Genomic DNA, 20,352 nt, shown 5'->3' with positions numbered 1-20,352 from the left:
TCAACTCTGTAACCTAGGCAAGTTTCAGGACTGTTTTTAAGACTAAAGAAAATTTTCATAAAGAACCTATACACTGTAGATCTTCAACAAATGTGGTCATTATTGTGCACTGAATGAGTAGTTTGAACAAATGTGCTTTAATTATAAGGGGCAAACATTTACACCAATAAATTTGCAAATTGAAATAAATCCTCTTAGACCATTGATTCCCATTTTAGTTCAGAATATGTTGGAATTTATGATATGCCTTGACATAAGAAGAGCAACCCCAGAGAAGTTTTCCTCTTCCCAAAAATATAAACAACAGGAGACCACAGAACAAAAATAACAGTTCCTTTAAGAACAGCATAAAACCTTTGGGAAGGAGGCCAGAGTATATGGTACTTTCTCTCAGAATAGTAGACCTCATGTAGTAGTAGAAACCCAATAGGATTCAGAACCATACAGATCTTGGCTCACAGAGACACCTGAAAAGACCAGAGGAAAATGAAGAAAGTGTGGTATTACGAAAGCAAAGGGGAAAGAGAACATCAAGCAGTAAGGCATTGTTAAAACAGTAATTATTATATGTATGGCACCCTGTAAGTTAGGTGCATGCATTAACTTCTAATCTTTGCAGAGGTAGGGACTGTTCTTTTTCTTGCTTATAGATATGACTGTTGAATCCAAAAATAAATACCTATTGGGTTTTGCAACAGGGTGGTAATTGGTATAAGTTATCTCAGTGGAATTCTGGTTGCAAAAGTGAGATTGCAGTGGATTGTGGAGGAATAATAGATTACATATAGAAGACTCTGAAGAAGTTTGAGCATGAAGATGAAGCAGAAGTGGAGTAAAGGGAACATTTATGTAAGAGTAGAGTTGGACATGTTTATATGTCGTTGAGACTACTGAGTGGTCAGGGAGAAGCCTTTTGGTCCTGGAGAAATTTCAGTGTTCCTTTGAAGTTTCCTCAAATTTATTCCTTTTTGCTTCTTCTTAAAAAATTACTATGGAACCTGTTTTGGTCACATCCTAATCTAGAATCTAGAATATTTCTTCAGTGCAGTTAAAAAAAAAAAAAAAAAGACAAGTTCCTAAAATAGTTGATTGCTCCCTAATTACTGTAGGATAAAGTCCTGATTTACTATGTAATTTTGAGGTAATTCACTTTCTGCTTAAGAAGTAAAATCCCCCTCCTGTACATTTTTATTTCCCTCATCCTTCTTTTACAGGCCCATTAGCAAGATTAGGGTTAAGTATTTTGGAGGACGGAAGGATCTCAGTTCTGTCTGTATTACTTACTAGCTCTGCCTCTCTAACCAGTTACTCAAAAGGAGATGAGGCACTTGACACAGTTAAGTGATTAACTGGAGGTACCTGTGCTGAATAAGAAACTGTATAAGGCTCTTAAGTGGCTGATAGATAAAAGGAAAACCGCCTCAAAAGAAGAGGATTTGATTGTATTGGAAGAACTGTCACAGTGGGAGGGAGGGCAAGAAATTGCTCTGTTACCTGGAAGGTATTAGGAGAGAATGGGTTATAGGAGCCTGTGGGTTAAGTGTAGAGTAGTCCTTGCTGATAAAGTCTGGAGTGAGCATCAGAATGAAATGTTGGAGTGGAACATGGTCAGGGGAGCTGAGGTCAGTGATGTGAGAGAATGTGGTTTTGGGTGAGGTTTAATGTGGAACACTTCCAGAATATGTGCAGTGTTGGGGAGTGGGTGTGGAAGGAGCTCATGAGCTGGAAACGCAGACCCTCACTGGCTGTGTATGGATTTGTGACCAGAGATGACAGGACAAAAAGAGCTAGATGGTGGCATATTCCAGTTGTTTGTTCTTCAAGAGTAATGATGTGTTGGTGGGGGTGCAATAACAATGTTTTATGGGCTGAGATACATGTTGGGTGTTGGTCAGGGAGTGAAGGCATGAGGAGAGTTGCTGGTACTTAGGAGCCTGGTCTGTGCCAGGTGATAGATGAACTCTACCTCATTTAATCCGTACTGCAGTTCTCTGAGGGTGATTCTGATCTCCTCACTTCAGGAGAGTAAACTGAGGCTCAGAGAGATGAATTGCCTTTATTTCTTACAGCTCATAAGTTGTGGGACTGGGAGTAACTTTGGGAAGGTGGAAGAAACCTACAGTGGTCTGTATTAAAGGAATGTTTTTGTGACAGCAAATGTAGTACAGGGGACACTAAATACTGAACCTAACACTGGGGCTTCAACACGTGTTTGTGGAATTAATCTATATTTTTATAGGCATTTTGTTTTCTAATCCTTTCCATCAGTCCTGTTTGTTCATATTCTTTTTTTTTTTAGATGAACCTGTTATTTTTTTTTTTAGTTTAACTTTAGCTCTTTCTTTTTCTTTTCTTTTTTTTTTAAGATTTTATTGACAGAGAGAGAGAACACAAGCAGGGAGAGCAGGAGAGGGAGAAGCAGGCTCCCTGCTGAGCAGGGAGCCTGATGTGGGGCTCGATCCTAGGACTCTGGGATCATGACCTGAGCCGAAGGCAGATGCTTAACCGACTGAGCCACCCAGGCGCCCTAGCTCTTCTTTTCCCCCCACTACCCCCTCAGCACCCCCTGCTCCTCCCTTCCCTCCTGCTCCCCCTGCCCCACTCCCCCTCTCCCCCCCCCCCCGCCCCGCCCCGAGAGAGGGTGTTCAGGGGGGAGGGGCAGAGGCAGAGGCAGAGAGAGTCTTAAGCAGACGCTGCACTGAACTTGGAGCCCTACCCGGGGCTCCATCTCACGACCCTGAGATCACCACCTGAGCAGAAACCAAGAGTCGGACACTCAACAGACTGTACCACCCAGGTGCCCCTATTCATGTTCTTCTGATTGTTTTTCTCCCACTGAAGCCTGAATACTGATCCGTGAGCAAGATAACAGATGGGTCGTTGTCTTCCTTCTTTCCTGACTTTGGGCTGCTATTGTATTTAGAAGAGCTGAACAAAGAGGAATTGAATAAATTCAAGTTACTTTTAAAGAACGAGACTGTGGAGCCCAGGGACTGCCAGATACTCTGTCTGGGCTGATGTGAAGAAGGCCAGTTGAGAAGACCTGGCTAATTTGATGAAAAAATATTATCCCGGGGAGCAAGCCTGGGATGTGGCTCTCAAAATCTTTGGCAAGATGAACCTGAAGGATCTGTGTGAGAGAGCAACAGCAGAGATCAACTGTGAGTGATGCTGGGGACCTATCTGGGGCTGGGGGAAGGGTTTGCTTCCTGAGGCCCAACGGCATGATTCTCTGAAAGGGACTTGGGGATTAAACCATTGTTGGATCATTTGAAAAACCCTGAAGAGGCAGGAGGGTTTTGAGTGTTATTACTCAGCCTGGCTCCTTAATTGGGAGTAATTCAGCCATCTTGTACCAGTTAGGATGATTAAAGGAATTGAATGATAAGAATTGTCCCATCTAGTGTTCCTTTGCCTGAACTGCAAATAGTCATAGGTTGCATTAAATTTTAAATAAGTTAAAATAGGATTTAAAATCTTTGCTAAAATATGAGGAATGGGCAAAATATTAAGGGGCATAAGCCAAGATGATATTTTTGGTCATTCCTAAGTATGAAATATTAGACATCAAAATTTTCTTTCTTGTGTTCTTTACAAGGCTTTACAGCTACAAAGTTGTATTCATTATTTCCCAGGAGCCTCACCATATTCCTGTGAGGTCAGAGTAGACAAGGAAACAGGTTTAGACTAAGGCACCTGCCCTCAAGTTACAGGATGGAGGGTCTGGCAAGAGGTCCCTGCTCCAGTGTTGTTGATACCACATCACTTCTCCCTTAGCTAAGCTGGTGGAGTCTGAGGCTACGTTGGCTCCAGTTTTCTTAAGCCCAGATGTCATAGAAATGGACTGCTGAGGACAATTCTGGCCCCTGTTCTAGCTATCACTAAAGCTCCCCTTGTCTTTGGTGAATCTCCCAATCCTGTTGGAACCTGTCACAGGGACAGCCCAGACCATGGGACCAGAGGATGCCAGGACACAGGAGGAGCAAGATGATCAGGAGGCAGTGGAGGGTGAGTAGATGTGTTTTGTTTTCAGATTTGGGAGGAGTTTGAGGGTTTGAAGTGTAATAGGGGTTTATGCCCCAGGGGACAGTTGATGATGATTATTCAAAAAGAGTCAACAAAACTGGCTGTCTGGCCAAGGTCAGAATCAGGGCCATGTTAATTCAGGGCCTCAGTAAGAGGAGTATTTGGAAATGCCCAGTCAGAAGCTCACAGTCTGATGAAGAAGGGTATATTCATGTCTCATTTTACAGATTAAAGAGTCCCTGAGTTTGGAAAGGACTGTTGGGTTTATCACAACCACTTTCTTCCTTTAGAAATGATCCTGTAATTAAGTTCCAGGAGTGGTGACCAACTAGTCCATATAGAATGTAATTTCTAGAACCAGGTCTTCTTAGTCTTACTTCAATACCATTTCCATTCCCCCTAATTTGTTTCAAATTCTATGTAGTTGAATTCTAGTTTGTATAAATAGAATTACAGTAGAAAGAAAACGACCAGGTGAGAAATTATTCTTAACCCAGCTATGCTGTCTTCTGATGGGCCACATTATTTCATTCAAGAAGTAATTGAGACCTAGTTTATTCCAAGCACTAATAAATAAAAATTGCTTATTATGTTAAATGATCTTGAAGATAACTTTCTGCTTTGACCTTAATTTCTGATTTGGTATAAGGAAGTTTATTCTTATGGTATTTATTACTGGCCATAAATTTAGGAAATCAGGATTCCACCTCATAGAAGTTAACTGTTAGAAAATGGAAGATAGATAAAAGTATAACGAAGAAAGTAAAAATCATCCTTATAATCCCAATTTTCTTTTGAGTACTGCACTGTACAAGATATCATACCATAAAGAGTATCTGCCTTGTAATACATACCTTCTGGAGGAGATCTAAGCATAAACTAGTGGGACATGAATTATGTTAGATGTTTGTACTGAATGCCCTGGTAGAACAAAGAAAAGAATTACTTACTTTAAAAAATATACTTTGTGAGATATGCTGTGAAAAATATACCATGTTTTGAGAAATATGAAAGAGAACTATTCTAGCATTGGGGTTCACAGAGGGTTTCTCTGAGATAGTGACATTTAAGATCTAAAGAAGGAATCAGACTTAACTAGGGTGAAACTGTTTTCATTCTGCTTGGACACTTGGGAATATTTTTTGAATTTTAATTCCAATACAGTTAACACAGTATTCTCTTAGTTTCAGATGTACAATATAGTGATTCCACAATTCTGTACATTACTCAGTGTTCATCACGATAAGTGTCCTCTTGATCCCCTTCACTTATTCCACCTATCCTCCTACCCCCCCTCTCTTCTGGTAACCATCTGTTTGTTCTCTGTAGTTAACAGTCTGTTTCTTGGTTTATCTCTTTTTTTTTTCTTGGTCCATTTATTTTGTTTCTTAAATTCCACATATGAGTGAAATCATGTATTTGTCTTTGACTTATTTCACTTAGCATTATATTCTCTAGATCCATCCATGTTGTTGCAAATGTCAAAATTTCATTCTTTTTATGGCTGAGTAATATTCCATTGTATACATACACCACTTATTTATCCATTCATCTATCAATAAACATTTGGGCTGCTTCCATGTCTGGCAATTGTAAGTAATGTTGCAATAAACATAGGGGTGCATATATCTTTTTGAATTAGTGTTTTCATATTCTTTGGGTAAATACCCAGTAGTGGAATTACTGGATCATACAGTAATTGTTTTTAATTTTGGAGGAACCTGCATACTGTTTTCCACAGTGTCTGCACCAGTTTGCATTCCTACCAACAGTGCACAAGGGTTTCTTTTTCTCCACATCCTCACCAACACCTGTTGTTTCTTGTGTGTTAATTTTAGCCATTCTGACTGAGGTGATAACTCAGTATGGTTTTGATTTGCATTTCCCTGATGATGAGTGATGTTGAGTATCTTTTCTTGTGTCTGTTAGCCATCTGTATGTCTTCTTTGGAGAAATGTCTGTTCCAGTCTTCTGCCCATTTTTAACTGGATTATTTGTTTTTTTGATGTTGAGTTGTAGAAGTTCTTTTTAATGTGAAGTAATCCCTACACCCAACATGGGGCTTGAACTTACAACCAAGAGTCAGTCACATGCTCCACCGACTGAGCCAGCCAGGTGCCCTGAGTTGTAGAAGTTCTTTATATAATTTGGGTACTAACCCTTTATCATATATATGCTTTGCAAATATCTTTTCCCATTCAGTAGGTTGTATTTTAGTTTTGTTGATTTGCTTCCTTTGCTGTGCAGAAGATTTTTATTTTCCTGTGGTCCTGGTAGTTTATTTTTGCCTTTTGTTTCCCTTGCTTGAGAAGACATATCTAGAAAAGGGAATACTTTTTTTTTTTTTTAATATTCTTCAGGCTATGCTTCAATGTTCATTTCTATTAATGTTTTACTATAAAGTGGATTATTTTGATCTGTGGATTCAGATATATCTTCAGGTCCTCCCTGGCTGTCGCTGTTAATTGTGTTCTTTTTTCATCTGGGTGATGACTCTGTTCTCCATATAGTCCTCTTTTTTTTCCTCTGTAGAGGAAAAGTACAAAGAAAACCTATTTCTTTTTTTGTTTTATTTAAATTCAAGTTAGTTAACATACAATGTATTATTAGTTTCAGGAAGAGAAATTAGTGATTTATCAGTTGCATATAACACCCAGTACTCATTACATCAAGTGCCCTCCTTAATGTCCTTCACCCAGTTACCCCACCCCTCGCACCCCCCTCCCCTCCAGCAACCTCAGTTTGTTTCCTAGAGTCCAGCATCTCTTATAGTTTATCTCCCTCTCGATTTTCGTCTTTTTATTTTACCTTCCCTTCCCCATGTTCATCTGTTTTGTTTTTAAATTTCACATATGAGTGAAATCATATGGTATTTGTCTTAAGAGAACATATTTCTAGTGTGAATCTAATTTTTACTTTCCACCCCAAATTCATCCTTCTGCATGACCAGTTTTGTTTTTTCAGTTTCTTATGCGGGTTTTAAATCTACAGGAACCTTTGTTTGTTTTACTTACATTCTTTTCTAAACCAGCTGCACTTTGATTTGAGCCGAGCTGAGTGTTCTTAACACTGCATTTCATAGAATTTGCTTTGATCATGTGTATCTTTGTTTTCTTTTTCTTTTTTTTTTTTTTTCCATGCTGTATTCTGACTTAGGTGATGGAACAGAATACAGAACCCAAATAAAGGAAAAATTTTGTATCATGTGGGATAAGAAGTGTTTGTTGGGAGAACCTAAAGATTTCCATCCTGGAGTTGCTCAGGAAGATCGAGAACTGTTGGAACATCTGTTCAACGTGGATGTGAAAACCGGTGAGCAGCCACAGACAGTCGTGCTCCAGGGGGCTGCTAGAGTTGGGAAAACAACCTTGGTGAGAAAAGCAATAGTAGATTGGGCCCAGGGCAGTCTCTATCAGCAGAGGTTTAGCTATGTTTTTTATTTCAATGCAAGAGAAATCAACCAGTTGAGAGAACGAAGCTTTGTTCAAATGATAACCAAGGACTGGCCCAGCACGGAAGGCTCCATTGAAAGGATAATGTCCCAGCTGAGTAGTCTCCTTTTTATTATTGATAGTTTTGATGAACTGAACTTCGCCTTTGAGGAACCTGAGTTTGTGCTATGCAAAGACTGGACCCAGGTACACCCAGTGTCCTTCCTTACGAGTAGTCTGCTGAGGAAAGTGATCCTCCCTGAGTCGTTTTTATTGGTGACAACGTGACCTACAGCTTGTAAGAAACTAAAGCCTTTGTTGAAGAACCAGCATTCTGTAGAGCTGCTGGGTATGTCCAAGGTTGCAAGAAAGGAATATATTTACCAGTTTTTTGAGGACAAGAAGAGGGCCTTGCAGGTATCCAATTCACTAAGAAGCATGAGATGCTTTTCAGCATGTGCAAAGTCCCCCAGGTGTGCTGGGCCATCTGCACCTGTCTGGAACAGCAGATGGAGATGGGTAGTGATGTCTCATTAACCTGCAAAACAGCCACAGCTCTGTTCACCTGCTATATCTTTAGCCTCTTCCCACCAGTAGATGGAAACTGTCCTAGTCCACCCAACCAAACCCAACTGAGGAGACTGTGGCACTTGGCTGCCAAAGGAGTGTGGACTATGACATCTGTGTTGTACAGGGAAGATCTCAGAAAGCATGGGTTAACTAAATGGGATGTGCTGATTTTCCTGGACATGAGTATTCTTCAAAAGCACACGGAGTATGAAAATTGCTATGTGTTCACCCACCTGCATGTTCAGGAGTTTCTTGCAGCTATGTTCTATATGTTGAAAGACAATTGGGGGACCAGGAACAATTCCCTTCAGTCTTTTGAAGATTTGAAGCTATTGCTTGAAAGCAACAGTGATCAAGATCCCCATTTGATGCAGATGAAATGCTTTTTGTTTGGCCTTTTGAATGATGATCTAGTAAAACAACTGGAGACAACTTTGAACTGTAAAATGTCACTGGAGATAAAAAGGAAGATCCTTCAGTGGCTCGAGATACTGGGGAACAGCGAACATTTTCCAGCACAGCTAGAATTTCTGGAGTTGTTTTTCTATCTGTATGAGACTCAAGATGAAGCCTTTATAAGCCAGGCAATGAGATCTTCCCAAAAGTTTGTCATTGATGTTTGTGGAAAAGTCCATTTACTTGTGTCTTCATTCTGCCTTAAGCACTGCCAATGTTTACGGACCATTAAATTGTCTGTAACTGTGTTATTTGAGAAGATGTTAAACTCAAGCCCCCCAGCTGAACTTTGGTAAGTGGGGAAGTGCCCTGTCAGGGGAGTGAGGGAAGGAAATTTCATCAGTGGGAGGGGAGGGGAATTGTTCAGCAGAGGTCCCAGAGCTAGGATTACCCTTTAGAGTTGTCCCACCTTGAGGCAAGGAGGCCAAACACTAAAATCCCTCACTGACCAGTCATGGCTACTGGTGAGGAAAGGACAAAAACTTTTCTGAAGTGACTGTCTTGGCCTGAGAGCAATCCCAAGACAGGGGCATGGCTGAGAGCAATCACCTGGCAACACTCTCAACAGCTAGAAATAATCTTTAGTCCTCAGGGAGGGATGTGACCTAGCACAAAGTTGGATCCACTATGGTACGTATATTTAACTTGTAAAAAGAATGCATTCTGGAAGGACTAGGGACCAGGAATTTCTTGCTAAAGCTATTTGACACAGGGCGTCTCTCTGGGCTATGTCCCTCACGTTCCCCACTTCCTAGACATAGGTCAGCCTTTGCTTTGTAGTTCATCAAAGGTCTCAGCCCTTTAACACCTAACAGGAGAGTCTGATTTGGGTAAGAAATAGTAGGAGCTGAATGAATATTTTGAAAGAATAAATGAATCTAAATAATCTAAAATAAATGAAGTGTTTGATGCCTATTTTACCCTCTTCCCTTCCATGAGTTGTCTTTTCTGACTCTATCCATCTACGTCTAAGGGAAGAATTGAACTATGGGATTACCTCTGGATCTAACTGAAATTGAGGGCTTACTATGCGGTATATAGTTATATAGTACATGGGATATTTAACCAATTATACAATTTGATGCTGGTCAAAAGCATATCTCAGTTTATTTTTGAGAATACCACACTGCAATTCAGAGAAGTTCACCTGGAAAGTAAGTGTACCATTATTGATTCAGGCACACATCAGATAATAGCTAGCATCTGCTTGACACATGCCCAACAGTCTTCTGAGGCCCACCTCAATTCATCTCTCAACAATCCCAGGAAGATGTTGTTATTTCCATTTTGCTAGTAAAACCCCTGAGGTACCAAGAAGATATCAACTTGACTGAGGTCACACATCTGATTGTCAAGTCCTTGGTTTTCCAGCTTGACCCACGCTGCCTCCTTGCCTTTATGTACAGTTGCAGAACCACATCTCTTATAAGGACCTACATTTTTATTTTTCTTCCGCTGTGGGAGTGGAATTGTAGGCTGGGATGCTGTGACCTTTACTGTCCTTGGGGTGTTGTAAATAATCTCCTTTAGTCTGTTTTCTCAATTCTGACTTAGTGGTTCTGTTAAGAGCTGTGATTGAACCCAGGGCATTAGAGCGTATTTTATGCCTAATAATATTAGGAAGGCATTCTGGCCATTATACTGCTAGTCCTCATGCTACCTTCCCCTCACCTGTGTTCTGGTGTTACCTAATATTAGAGATGGCATTGTTGCTAAGGTGAGTCTGAGAACCCAGTGTTTTAAGAGGCACATTATAGGTCAGTCAGTGTCTTCTATAACATAACAACATTGTAAATTTAACAGTATTTCTGTCTTATTCACCATTAAACCCTATGGCATTTTTACATAGTAAGCACTTAAATGTTTGAATGATTTATTGCCTAGTTTTGTCAAATTTAAGACCTCAGGTGATGTAGAGACCAGCACTCTGCAATGTTATTCAATCCAAGGTACGTAAGGTATGGGGGAATCAATATTTTTTTTTAAAGATTTTATTTATTTATTTGACAGAGAAAGAGAGAGAGAGACAGTGAGAGAGCGAATACAAGAGGGAGAAGCAGGCTCCCCGCAGAGCAGGGAGCCCGACGCGGGGCTCGATCCCAGGACCCTGGGACCATGACCTGAGCCGAAGGCAGCCACTTAACGACTGAGCCACCCAGGGGCCCCTGGGGGAATCAATATTTATTGAGTAGTGACTGAGATCAGGATATGCCACCTCAAAATATGTCACTTTTCCAAAAGAAGTATTTTGAGCCGAAGGCATAGGAGTTCCTGAAACCCCTTACCTGCCTAGAAGCAGAACCTCCAAAAAGAACTCAACTGTCTTCAATCCCCTCCCTGGAAGCAATTTCTCTACTTTCTTCTTGGAGACAGAAGTCTGGTGAGGAGAGCAATCACCTGGCAACTCTCTCAACAGCTAGAAATAATCTTTAGTCCTCAGGGAGGGATGTGATCTAGCACAAAGTTGGATCCACTATGGTACGTATATTTAACTTGTAAAAAGAATGCACTCTGGAAGGACTAGGGACCAGAAAATTCTTGCTAAAGCAAGGTATGGCCCCATACCCAGGCAGACACTGTCACAAACTATCATGTCTCATCTGTTCTCTTTAGGGTCAATTTATCTTTCCAACAGGTCATTGGTTTTTCCACAAGTGCCTTTTATCCCCCTGCCTTTTTCCTGCTGAATTAGTTATATAAACCCCAAATTCTATCTACCCCTTTAAATTACTCCTCACTAATTTCACCCATGCGTATCCACAGTGCACATGCTAATACAACTTGTATGCTTTTCTCTTGTTAATCTGTCTCTTGTCAGTCTAATTTACAGGGCCCCAGCTAGAAGCTAGGAGGGCACAAGGAAAAAGATACTTTTTCCCTCTCCTACAGCAGCTGTTTGTATAAGGCAACATGCTAGACTTTTATATATTTTAATATGAAAGAGGGCAGCTACCAATTGTAAGCACTTACAGTGGAAAACATTTGCCAACCGTTTTCTGCAGATTGTCCTCATCTTCACAGTAATCCTAAGAAAGAGATACTATTATCTTCGTTGTTTCAGAAGCAGCGCATAAGTTAGTTGCACTGCCGGAATCACCCATGTTAGCGAGTGGCAGAGTTCTTAAAGCTCAGCAATATATGAAAGCTCAGCAATATATGAAAGCTCTCTAGAGTGGTTGTACCATTTTTCAGGCTTACCAGCAATATATGAAAGACTCAAGACTCTTTTGTTATAGAGCTTATGCTTGTAATCATAAGGCTATCCTCTGTTTCGTTCCTTATTAACCTGTGTTTATAATGAGCTTATTGAAAATGTGCCTAATAGTTAAATTATACAACATTTACAGATTTACAGAGTGCTTTTGCGTATGCACTAAACTCGACTGTTAGATCCTCACAATCCTGTGAAGGGAGATGGAATTCCCATTTCATAGATGAAGAAAGCTCAGAGTTCATAGAACTGATGTGACTTACCTAAAGTCAGGTAGCCAGTAAACTGGAGAACTGCAGCTCGTAACCCATGGTTCTTAATCTCCACCCCCGTGCCTGGATCTCTACCCACTACGCCTACGCTTACTCTTTGTGGTCTTAGATTATTTTTCTTCTTGATACTGGCTCTTTGGCTATTTGAAGACCTCTGTCATCCTTCCTAAGTCTCGTCCTCCAAAACGAAGTCTCTAGGCTAACTTTGTGTGTTGTGTTGAAGGGGTGAGGGAGTTATTGGGCGAACAAAGCCTCCTGGAGTGCCAAGAGGAAGACTGTTGGGTGGACTGCGCCCACGCAAGACTGCACTGATGCACTCACCATTTCTAGAATAACTTTCTTCCACCCAGGGGCTCCTGGGTGGCTCAGTCAGTTAAGTGGCTGCCTTCGGCTCAGGTCATGATCCAGGGTCCTGGGATCGAGTCCCGCGTTGGGTTCTTTGCTCAGCGGGGAGCCTGCTTCTCCCTCTGCCTGCCGCTTCCCCTGCTTGTGCTCTCTATGGCAAATAAATAAAATCTTAAAAACAAAAAAAACCACTTCCACCCAATACCATCTTCTGAGACTTGCCTGGGCTGAAATAGATACATCGATCTTATGTTTTTCTTGATTACTTAGGCGAAGGGATGGTGGTCACTTTACTCATTACTGGCAAGATCTCTGTTCTGTGCTTCATACAAATGAGCACTTGAGAGAACTGGACCTGTGTCCTAGCAACCTCAATGAATTAGCCAGAAGACTTTTTATCAAGAACTGAGGCACCCAAACTGTAAACTACAAAAACTCTTGTAAGTTTGGCATGAGAAAATTTCGTGGAGTTCTTTCAGCTTCTTTCTTTGTCCCACCTCCCGCTACTACTTATTAGGGAGATCCAAGGATAAGCAAACACTTAAAATCCACTGTGTAAAATATTCTAAGAACACCCACAGTAGAAACCTCAGGGGATGTGGGGGCATAACTAGCTTGTTCTGGGAAAGATTGCTTGGAGTGTAGAAGCTGTTGACATGTGGTTTTTGAGCCTTGATAGGAATTTTCTAGATGAACAACACAGAGCTAAGGCATTCTAGGCAACTCAACAGAGCACTTTCAAAGCTAAGTTCTAGAGCATACTATTTAATTTTTCTATTGAGTAATTTACATTTAATAAAATGCACAGTTATGTCTAGTTAAGTTTTGATGATTACATATACCTATGTAAACAATACTCAAAATAAGATAGAAAACACATCACCTCTGGAAGTTTCCTTCTACCCTCTTCGATTCAGTTTTCTTACCCTATGCAGTCTCAGCAGCAACCACGTTCTAACCTTTTATCACTATAGGTTAGCTTGTGCTGTTCCTGTAAATAATTGAGATTGTTTCATACAGTCAGTATGTACTTGCTGTGTCAGTATTTTTTTGCTCAACAAAATATTTTTAAAAATTTACCCATGTAGTAGTTGCGTGTTTCAATAGTATATTGCTAATGAGCATGCCATTGTATGATAGATTGCAACTCCTTCATTCTCTTTTGAATAGACCACCGGGCTGTTTCCAGTTTTTGGCCATTATGAACAAGGCTGCTAGGACTATTCTTGGACACATTTTTTGTGTGTGATACAGGTTTTCATCTCTTGGGCTAATATTTCAGAATGGAATCGCTAGTTCACAGATGGGTGTTAACTTGTTATACGAAATTGCCGACTAGCTCTCTAGAGTGGTTGTACCATTTTTCAGGCTTACCAGCAATATATGAAAGTCCCTGCTGCTCCTCGTCCTTGCCAACATTTGGTATTTCGGTCTTTATTATATCTTAATTTGATTCTACAGGCCCTATCACTTATTTACATTAGCTGGTTTACACATCTTTCTCCTTGTCTACTGGCTGTACTAGGAGCTGGAACTGATCTTATTTAGTCCTATATTCAGTCCCCATCAATGTGCTCAAGGCCTAATCAGTGCTCAGTAATATGTACTGAATGCTAAACAAATGATTAGCACTGGAGATTGATGTTCTTTTTTTGGGGGGGGGCAGGCTTCCCCCTAAGTATTTCCATTGGAATCTCCATGTTTTTAGTGAGATTGACCTTATGTTCCAAGTAACCAGATTTGGCCTGGTTTTGCACATCGATGTGAAAGGCGACTGCACAGAAGTCTTGATTAAGGGGGGTTCCTGGAAATCCTCTTCCTTCACCCCCAGACATCTCCCCTACATTTCCCTTTCACTGAATGTCACCAGTCTAAAGCCCTAACAAGAGCTACTGCCTTCTTTTGGGCTAAATGGCTTCCTCTTCTAGAATGCGAGGGCTCCTCGAGGGAGGACACCATGAAGGCGGCACTTAGTCTTTCCCACCATAGAGTGGCCTTCCTTTCTCAAGTCCCTTTTCCTTAACACATGAAATTGTACTTTCAATTTATATTTAGTGAGTGCTTCAGGCACTTTTACCAGATGATGATGGCTAGTGATGTAACAGGTAAAAGCTTTGTTTTCTTGTGCCTGGCCAGAAGGAGGGTGAGAGTAAAGGGTAGGTGGTGGGCAAAAGGGAGAAGAGGTGATATTACAAAGGGATGTTTTGAACAGTTAGCACTATGAACATGCTGGGCATTGGGGGCTAGCAGAGGCACTTAGGGAAGAATCAGATATAGCTAACAGTGCCTAAGTAGCAGATAACAACTAGGAAGAAAGATGGGCGTATTTAATTTCCTCCCATATTTAGCTTTGGGCTATCTTTGTACATCTAACAAAGTCCATGAGATGACAGCGTATTTTGCAGTAATATGTTTTGCTAATGATGCATCTCAAACAGTTGATAGTAACTATGAACTCACCTTGGGTTATTTTAAGGATTAAATATTGTGAATTAATGCTGTAATTGAAATATTTGGAATATCCCCCATTATTTGAGGTAGTTCTTATTGGAATTGAGTTCAAAAACTCCCCTTCTGCTTTTCCTGATGTTATTACCTTCTTTTCCCTCAAGATCAAAAGAAGTTGAGAGTATCAGTTGTCAGGATGTAATGGACATCTAAGTTGTAACCCAACTGTTTTACTAAGCAACATCCTGAAACTGATTTATAGCCACCTGTGAAATAGGAGAAACTCAAAGTAAGATAAGAAATGACAGGAATATTTAGATATCAAAGAGTTGGATTTGAAAAGCAAGGGAATGCTGTAACCAGGACAGAGATAATTTTGTAATTCCTCCTGCATATTTTTCCTCTGAAGGATGAGATTTCTTTCTTTCCCTGGCGGTTGTCAGGATATTGCTAGTTCTTTGACTCACAACCAGAATCTGATGCATCTTGATCTGAAAGGGAGTGATAGAGGCGACGATGGAGTAAAGTCATTATGTGAAGCCTTGAAACACCCAGACTGTAAACTACAGAATCTGAGGTAAGTCGTGAGTTATTTTTGTTATAATTGAGACCTTTGTCTGTCCAAATAGAATCTTACAGCCTTGATTTGCTGTTCGTTGGGCCAGCTTCAATCTATTTTCACGATATGGAATAGCAGGAATCAGTAGATTCAGGGTGATTTCCTCCTGATAGGACTTTTAACTGCTCCCATCCCTTCACTGAGGACACCTCATTGTACAGTTGCATCTCTCCATTTCCTAAATTTAACAAAAAGACCCAGGATTTATAAAGATTTAAAAATTTTCATATTTCAGCGCAGCCATATGTTTAGTCATTGTATCTTTGAATGCTTACAGGAAAGAATGCACTAGTGGTAACTGGGGGCAATGCTAAGCAGGCTCAGTTTTACTTTTCTTTTTTAAGACTTTTTTTTTTTTAATTCATGAGAGACAGACAGAGAGGGAGGCAGAGGGAGAAGCAGGCTCCCCGTGGAGCAGGGAGCCCCATGAGGGACTCGATCCCAGGGACCCTGGAATCACGACCCGAGCCAAAGGCAGACATTAACCAACTGAGCCATCCAGGCGCCAGCCCCGCCTTTTTTTTTTTTTTTTTTTTTTTTTAATGAAGATGAGCTTTCCTTGTTTTGATAGTGAATCACCATCACCTTATAATTGCAACTTGGTGACCCATACAGAAGGCCGAGGAGGAAGAGCATGGCACCTGGCAGCCGGCACAGTACTCCTGTGCCCTCACACACTGCGGAGCCTAGTGGTGGGTCTGCTTTTTTTCTGAAAGTGAGAGGGTTGGCAATCCTACTTGGTCCCCACACTGTGTGACCGAATTCAAGGGAGATCTTATTTTCCAATGAAAGGTTTTTAATTCAGTTTCTTACAAAATAAAACCAAAAGCAAAACAAAACAAAAATCCTTGCAGTAAATTTTACCTTAGAAGTTTTTATAATCCCTGGATTCACTTGGGGGTGGGGGGAGGGTGGAGGGTGGAGCAAGACAGAACCTCGATGTATGAAAGGCCAAGATAGGTCTGTATTTGTCAGAAGCAAATTATAAACTATACATACAAAGCACAAGGAACAAGACTTCCTTTTTGACAATAGGCAGGTGAACTATATTACCACTGGAGATTCTTTAAGTCTCACCAGGTTTTGTAGGATGAAATTCACTTTAGAGCATGTCTGGAAAGTTGCTGGATGCTTCTTGAACATGGGTTGAGTTCAGTTGTCAGCAGACCAGGTTGGTACTGGTTTTACTGTCTGTGAAGTAGTTTTAAGACATTGTGAAGAATTTTCAGTAACCTGCCACCTCTAGTCTGGAACCCAGGTGAGAAGTAGGTCATTGGTTCTTGCTACTAAGTTAGTGGCAAAAAGCTGTTAAATGGAGGGGAAGATGTTTTCTCACGGTGGGAGCTGTGGGTCCAAGACAAAATGCCTTGGCACTTGACAGAGCACCAGGACTTGGTAAGATCTTTTTCATCAGTTGACATTTGAATGTTTTCCACTGATGAGCCTTGATGAGACCCAGTTAGTAGGCTTTCAAATAGGAAGCCATCCATCTGGGTCAATTAGTTAGGGCTCCTTATACCAGTAAACAATGTTTTGGCAGCAGAAGTCATCAGAGCTTTGTAATTCTTGAACATGGCATTATGTAGGATTGGACGTTCTCCCATTGTGGCTGACCCCTGGAAGTAATCGAAAGTCTTACAGACCTCCTATTAACACTCTGGGGAAAGTTTCAGTTTTATGCTTGCTTTAGACCCCATAACAGCTATGGACAGTCGACTGGCCACAGTAGTCTGGTTTGTGCATAGATCATGCTGAGCTCAACATTGCAGAGTTGCATTTTGATATTTTAGTTTCCCACTGATTCTAGATGATGTGAGCAGTGAGAGTATTGACAAATTAGGAGGTCTTTGCCAGGCTGCCTCACAAAAATATCCCCAGTTACCACAGGGACTTTGCAAATTTAAAGCATTTAAGAAAACTTTAAATTGCTGAGAGACTCCTATTATCCCTTGTACATGAGCATACTGGAAAGGTACATATAATCACGAATTTTCATGTGACTATTTCACTGTAATATTTACTAAATGTTCCCCTCTGGTAGGGGAGAAAGATCTATTCTCCTTGTCCTGATAACTGTTCCACATGTGGGCCTGATAATAGGGTAGCTTTTAAAATATGTTGAGCAAATAAGGGAAAAAACAAAAATCTTGGGCATACTAGTAACACCTCGTTGTGCCCAGAAGAACTTCTTTTTTTAAGATTTTTTATTTATTCATTAGAGAGCACAGAAGGGGGCAGGGTCAGGATAGGGAGAAGCAGGCTCCCCACTGAGCAGGGACTCCGGGCTCAGTCCCAGGACCCCAGGATCATGATCTGAGCCTAAGGCAGATGCTTAACCAACTGAGCCACCCAGGCACCCTACTTTGTCATTTTAATCTTTTTTTCCCCTTCCTTTTTGGGGTGTTTCTCAAATTGTCATTGATTTTTGTTCTTTATTGCTTGAAATACAGATTTCAGTTTTCTCTTGTTTTTTTTAAATCTGTTGCACTGTTTTTATCTTAAACCTGCTCCCTTTCTCAGTCGGATCTCCACTTAGGATGTGCTCTTCTTTCAGAGAATTTGCATCTTTTTATGTATGTTTAAAATGTAAAGCAAGCCGTTCTAAACATTTTCCTCTGTTTCCCCATTTTCTCTTTTTCATAAATGTACTTATTTTCTGTCCCTTAGTTAAGCTTTAATATTTTATCCACAGGCCCCATAATATTGGAATCTTTTTCCTTCTAGAAGAGCTCTGTCCAAATCCAATGTTTCCTTTGTTTCTCTAACTGCCTTCTTGGCTGCTGATATAATATCCCTTTGTATCACTCTATTCGGGCTGCTATAACCAAATACCACCGACTGGGTGGCTTAAACAGAAATCTATTTCTCACAGTTTTGGAGCCTGGAAGTTCAAGATCAGGGTGCCGGTGGGGTGCATTTCTGGTGAGGCTTCTCTCTTAAGCTTGTAGGTAGCCCCTTCTCACGGTGTCTTCACGTGCCTTTTTTGTGTGTGCACATTCCTGGTGCCTCTCTCCTTATATGGACACCAGTCCTGCTGGATCAGGAGTCCCCTCTTATGACCTCATTTAACCTTAATTATCTCCTTAAAGGCCTTGTCTCCAAATACAGTCACATTGGGAGTTCAGGCTTCAACATACGAATTTTGGGGAACACAATTCAGTCTGCAACACCTTTTCGGGGCAAGTTGCGGTTTTCAGCCTTAGGCTGTGTCCTAAGTCATCCATTGAGGTCTAATTCTGGACTGAGGAGGGAGCTTCTCTTTCCTACCTATATACACCCTTATTTTGATGAAGAGAACCAATTCCTGAGAGACTGAGTTGATAAGTGCTTGATTCAAAGAAGTAACTAGAGCAATTCCAAGTTCCTGGAACTCCTCTTATTAGGAGCTGGTATCAAGCCCAGCCTTCTCCCAGCCCAAGCTATCTCTAAATAGGAGTCTCTAAGAGTGTGGGCCCTACATGCACTTCTTCCTTCTTCTGCTTCCCTTCTTTATTTTTAGAAAGTATATTATTTCTGATCCTCTTCTTGTTTTTACTCTTAAGGACTGGGTTCCTCAGAAAACATGAATTGACTCCTGACTCCCATGAATAGGTGAGCTCTTACTGTGGGAATCACAGCTTTTGCTCCTGACTTCTGCCCATTTGTTTCAGAAGTCAGAGTGTAAGGACACAGCATCCTTCAGTACATCTTCCATGTTGTAGTTGGAGGAAAGTCCTCCTAGCTTAAAATAAGAGTATCATTTAAAAATATTTTTTAGGGGGGCCCCTGGGTGGCTCTGTCAGTTAAGCGTCTGACTCTTGATTTCAGCTCACGTCATGATCTCAGGGTCATGGGATCAAGCCCCTCAGTGGGGAGTCTGCTTAAGGATTTTCTCTCTCCCCCTGTCCCATGTGCACACTCTTGCTCTCTCTCAAATAATAAATCTTTAAAAAATACTTTTGGTGTGTTCATATGTATTTTCATAGGGAATTGGGGAGGTGGGGATGGAAGAGACAGGCCTCCTACCCCTCCCTTCCTGATGCTCTATCAGAGCCTTGTGCTAATTAAAGAACTTACTCCAAGTACGGAAGCTGGTCTTCAGAATGGGTCACAATGCCTGGGAGGCAACACCATTTGGCTGGGCGAATGGTGCTCATAGCTCTTCTCTGAGGAGGGTCATCTCTTCTTCTGTGCTGTTTTCCAGCTTGGAATCCTGCGACCTAACTACAGTTTGCTGTCTAAATATCTCTAAGGCTCTCGTCAGAAGCCAGAGCCTGAGATTTCTGAATTTGTCGACCAATCACCTATTGGATTATGGGATCAAGCTGTTGTGTGAGGCCTTAGGACATCCCAAGTGTCACCTAGAGAGACTATCGTTAGTCTTGCTGATTTGTTTTCCCTGGGGTCCTTCTGTGCAGTCTTGTGTGGCTTAGTGAAGAGCTGAAAGGGCAAAACTGCTTGGGCCTTGACACCACTTGGCTCATTTGTGAAGCCTGGATGAACTCTACATGAAGGCCGCCTTTGCTTCCTCTTTTTTTGACTTTTAAATGCTGCTTTTCTTCATGACTGCTTATTTTTACTATTTTCCTCCTTCTCCCCTCCCCTGTACATAGTTGCAGTGGCATTTGTAATTTCAGTAGGTTTGAAAAGGTTGATTCTATGGTAGAGGTGTAGGGGCTCTAAGTACCAGCTAGTGTCCCTGCAAAGGAGAAGAGAAACAGGAACTTTGGGATTTGACTGATCCCTTCCCGTCTGTTTCTCCTTCAGCCTAGAAAGCTGTGGCCTCACAGTAGCTGGTTGTGAGGCTCTTTCTTTGGCCCTCATCAGCAACAAAAGGTTGACACATTTGTGCTTGGCAGACAACATCCTGGGAGATGATGGAGTAAAGCTTGTGAGTGATACTTTGAAAAATCCACAGTGCAATCTCCAGAGCCTCATGTAAGAGTCTACTAGTTTTCATCCTTCTGATGTATATTACATTTTTAAATATATCTT

At 41.2% G+C, this 20,352-nt stretch overlaps 1 protein-coding gene across 1 annotated transcript in view; it reads left to right on the top strand.

Annotated features, from left to right (window-relative positions):
• The first annotated feature begins 486 nt into the window (after positions 1–486).
• Positions 487–20,352, top strand: part of NLRP14 (NLR family pyrin domain containing 14) — a 33,050-nt gene continuing 13,184 nt past the window's right edge. The window contains 11 exon segments of the mRNA XM_021685648.2: positions 487–537; positions 2,866–2,997; positions 2,999–3,161; positions 3,937–4,008; positions 7,183–7,893; positions 7,896–8,775; positions 12,588–12,703; positions 12,706–12,751; positions 15,169–15,336; positions 19,562–19,732; positions 20,125–20,295. Coding sequence (XP_021541323.2) covers positions 487–537; positions 2,866–2,997; positions 2,999–3,161; positions 3,937–4,008; positions 7,183–7,893; positions 7,896–8,775; positions 12,588–12,703; positions 12,706–12,751; positions 15,169–15,336; positions 19,562–19,732; positions 20,125–20,295 — 2,681 coding nt within the window.

This window comes from Neomonachus schauinslandi, chromosome 11, assembly GCF_002201575.2.
Source record: "Neomonachus schauinslandi chromosome 11, ASM220157v2, whole genome shotgun sequence".
Taxonomy (NCBI): domain Eukaryota; kingdom Metazoa; phylum Chordata; class Mammalia; order Carnivora; family Phocidae; genus Neomonachus; species Neomonachus schauinslandi.
The sequence above is the reverse complement of the archived record's forward strand: the minus strand, read 5'-3'. Positions and strand labels throughout refer to the sequence as shown.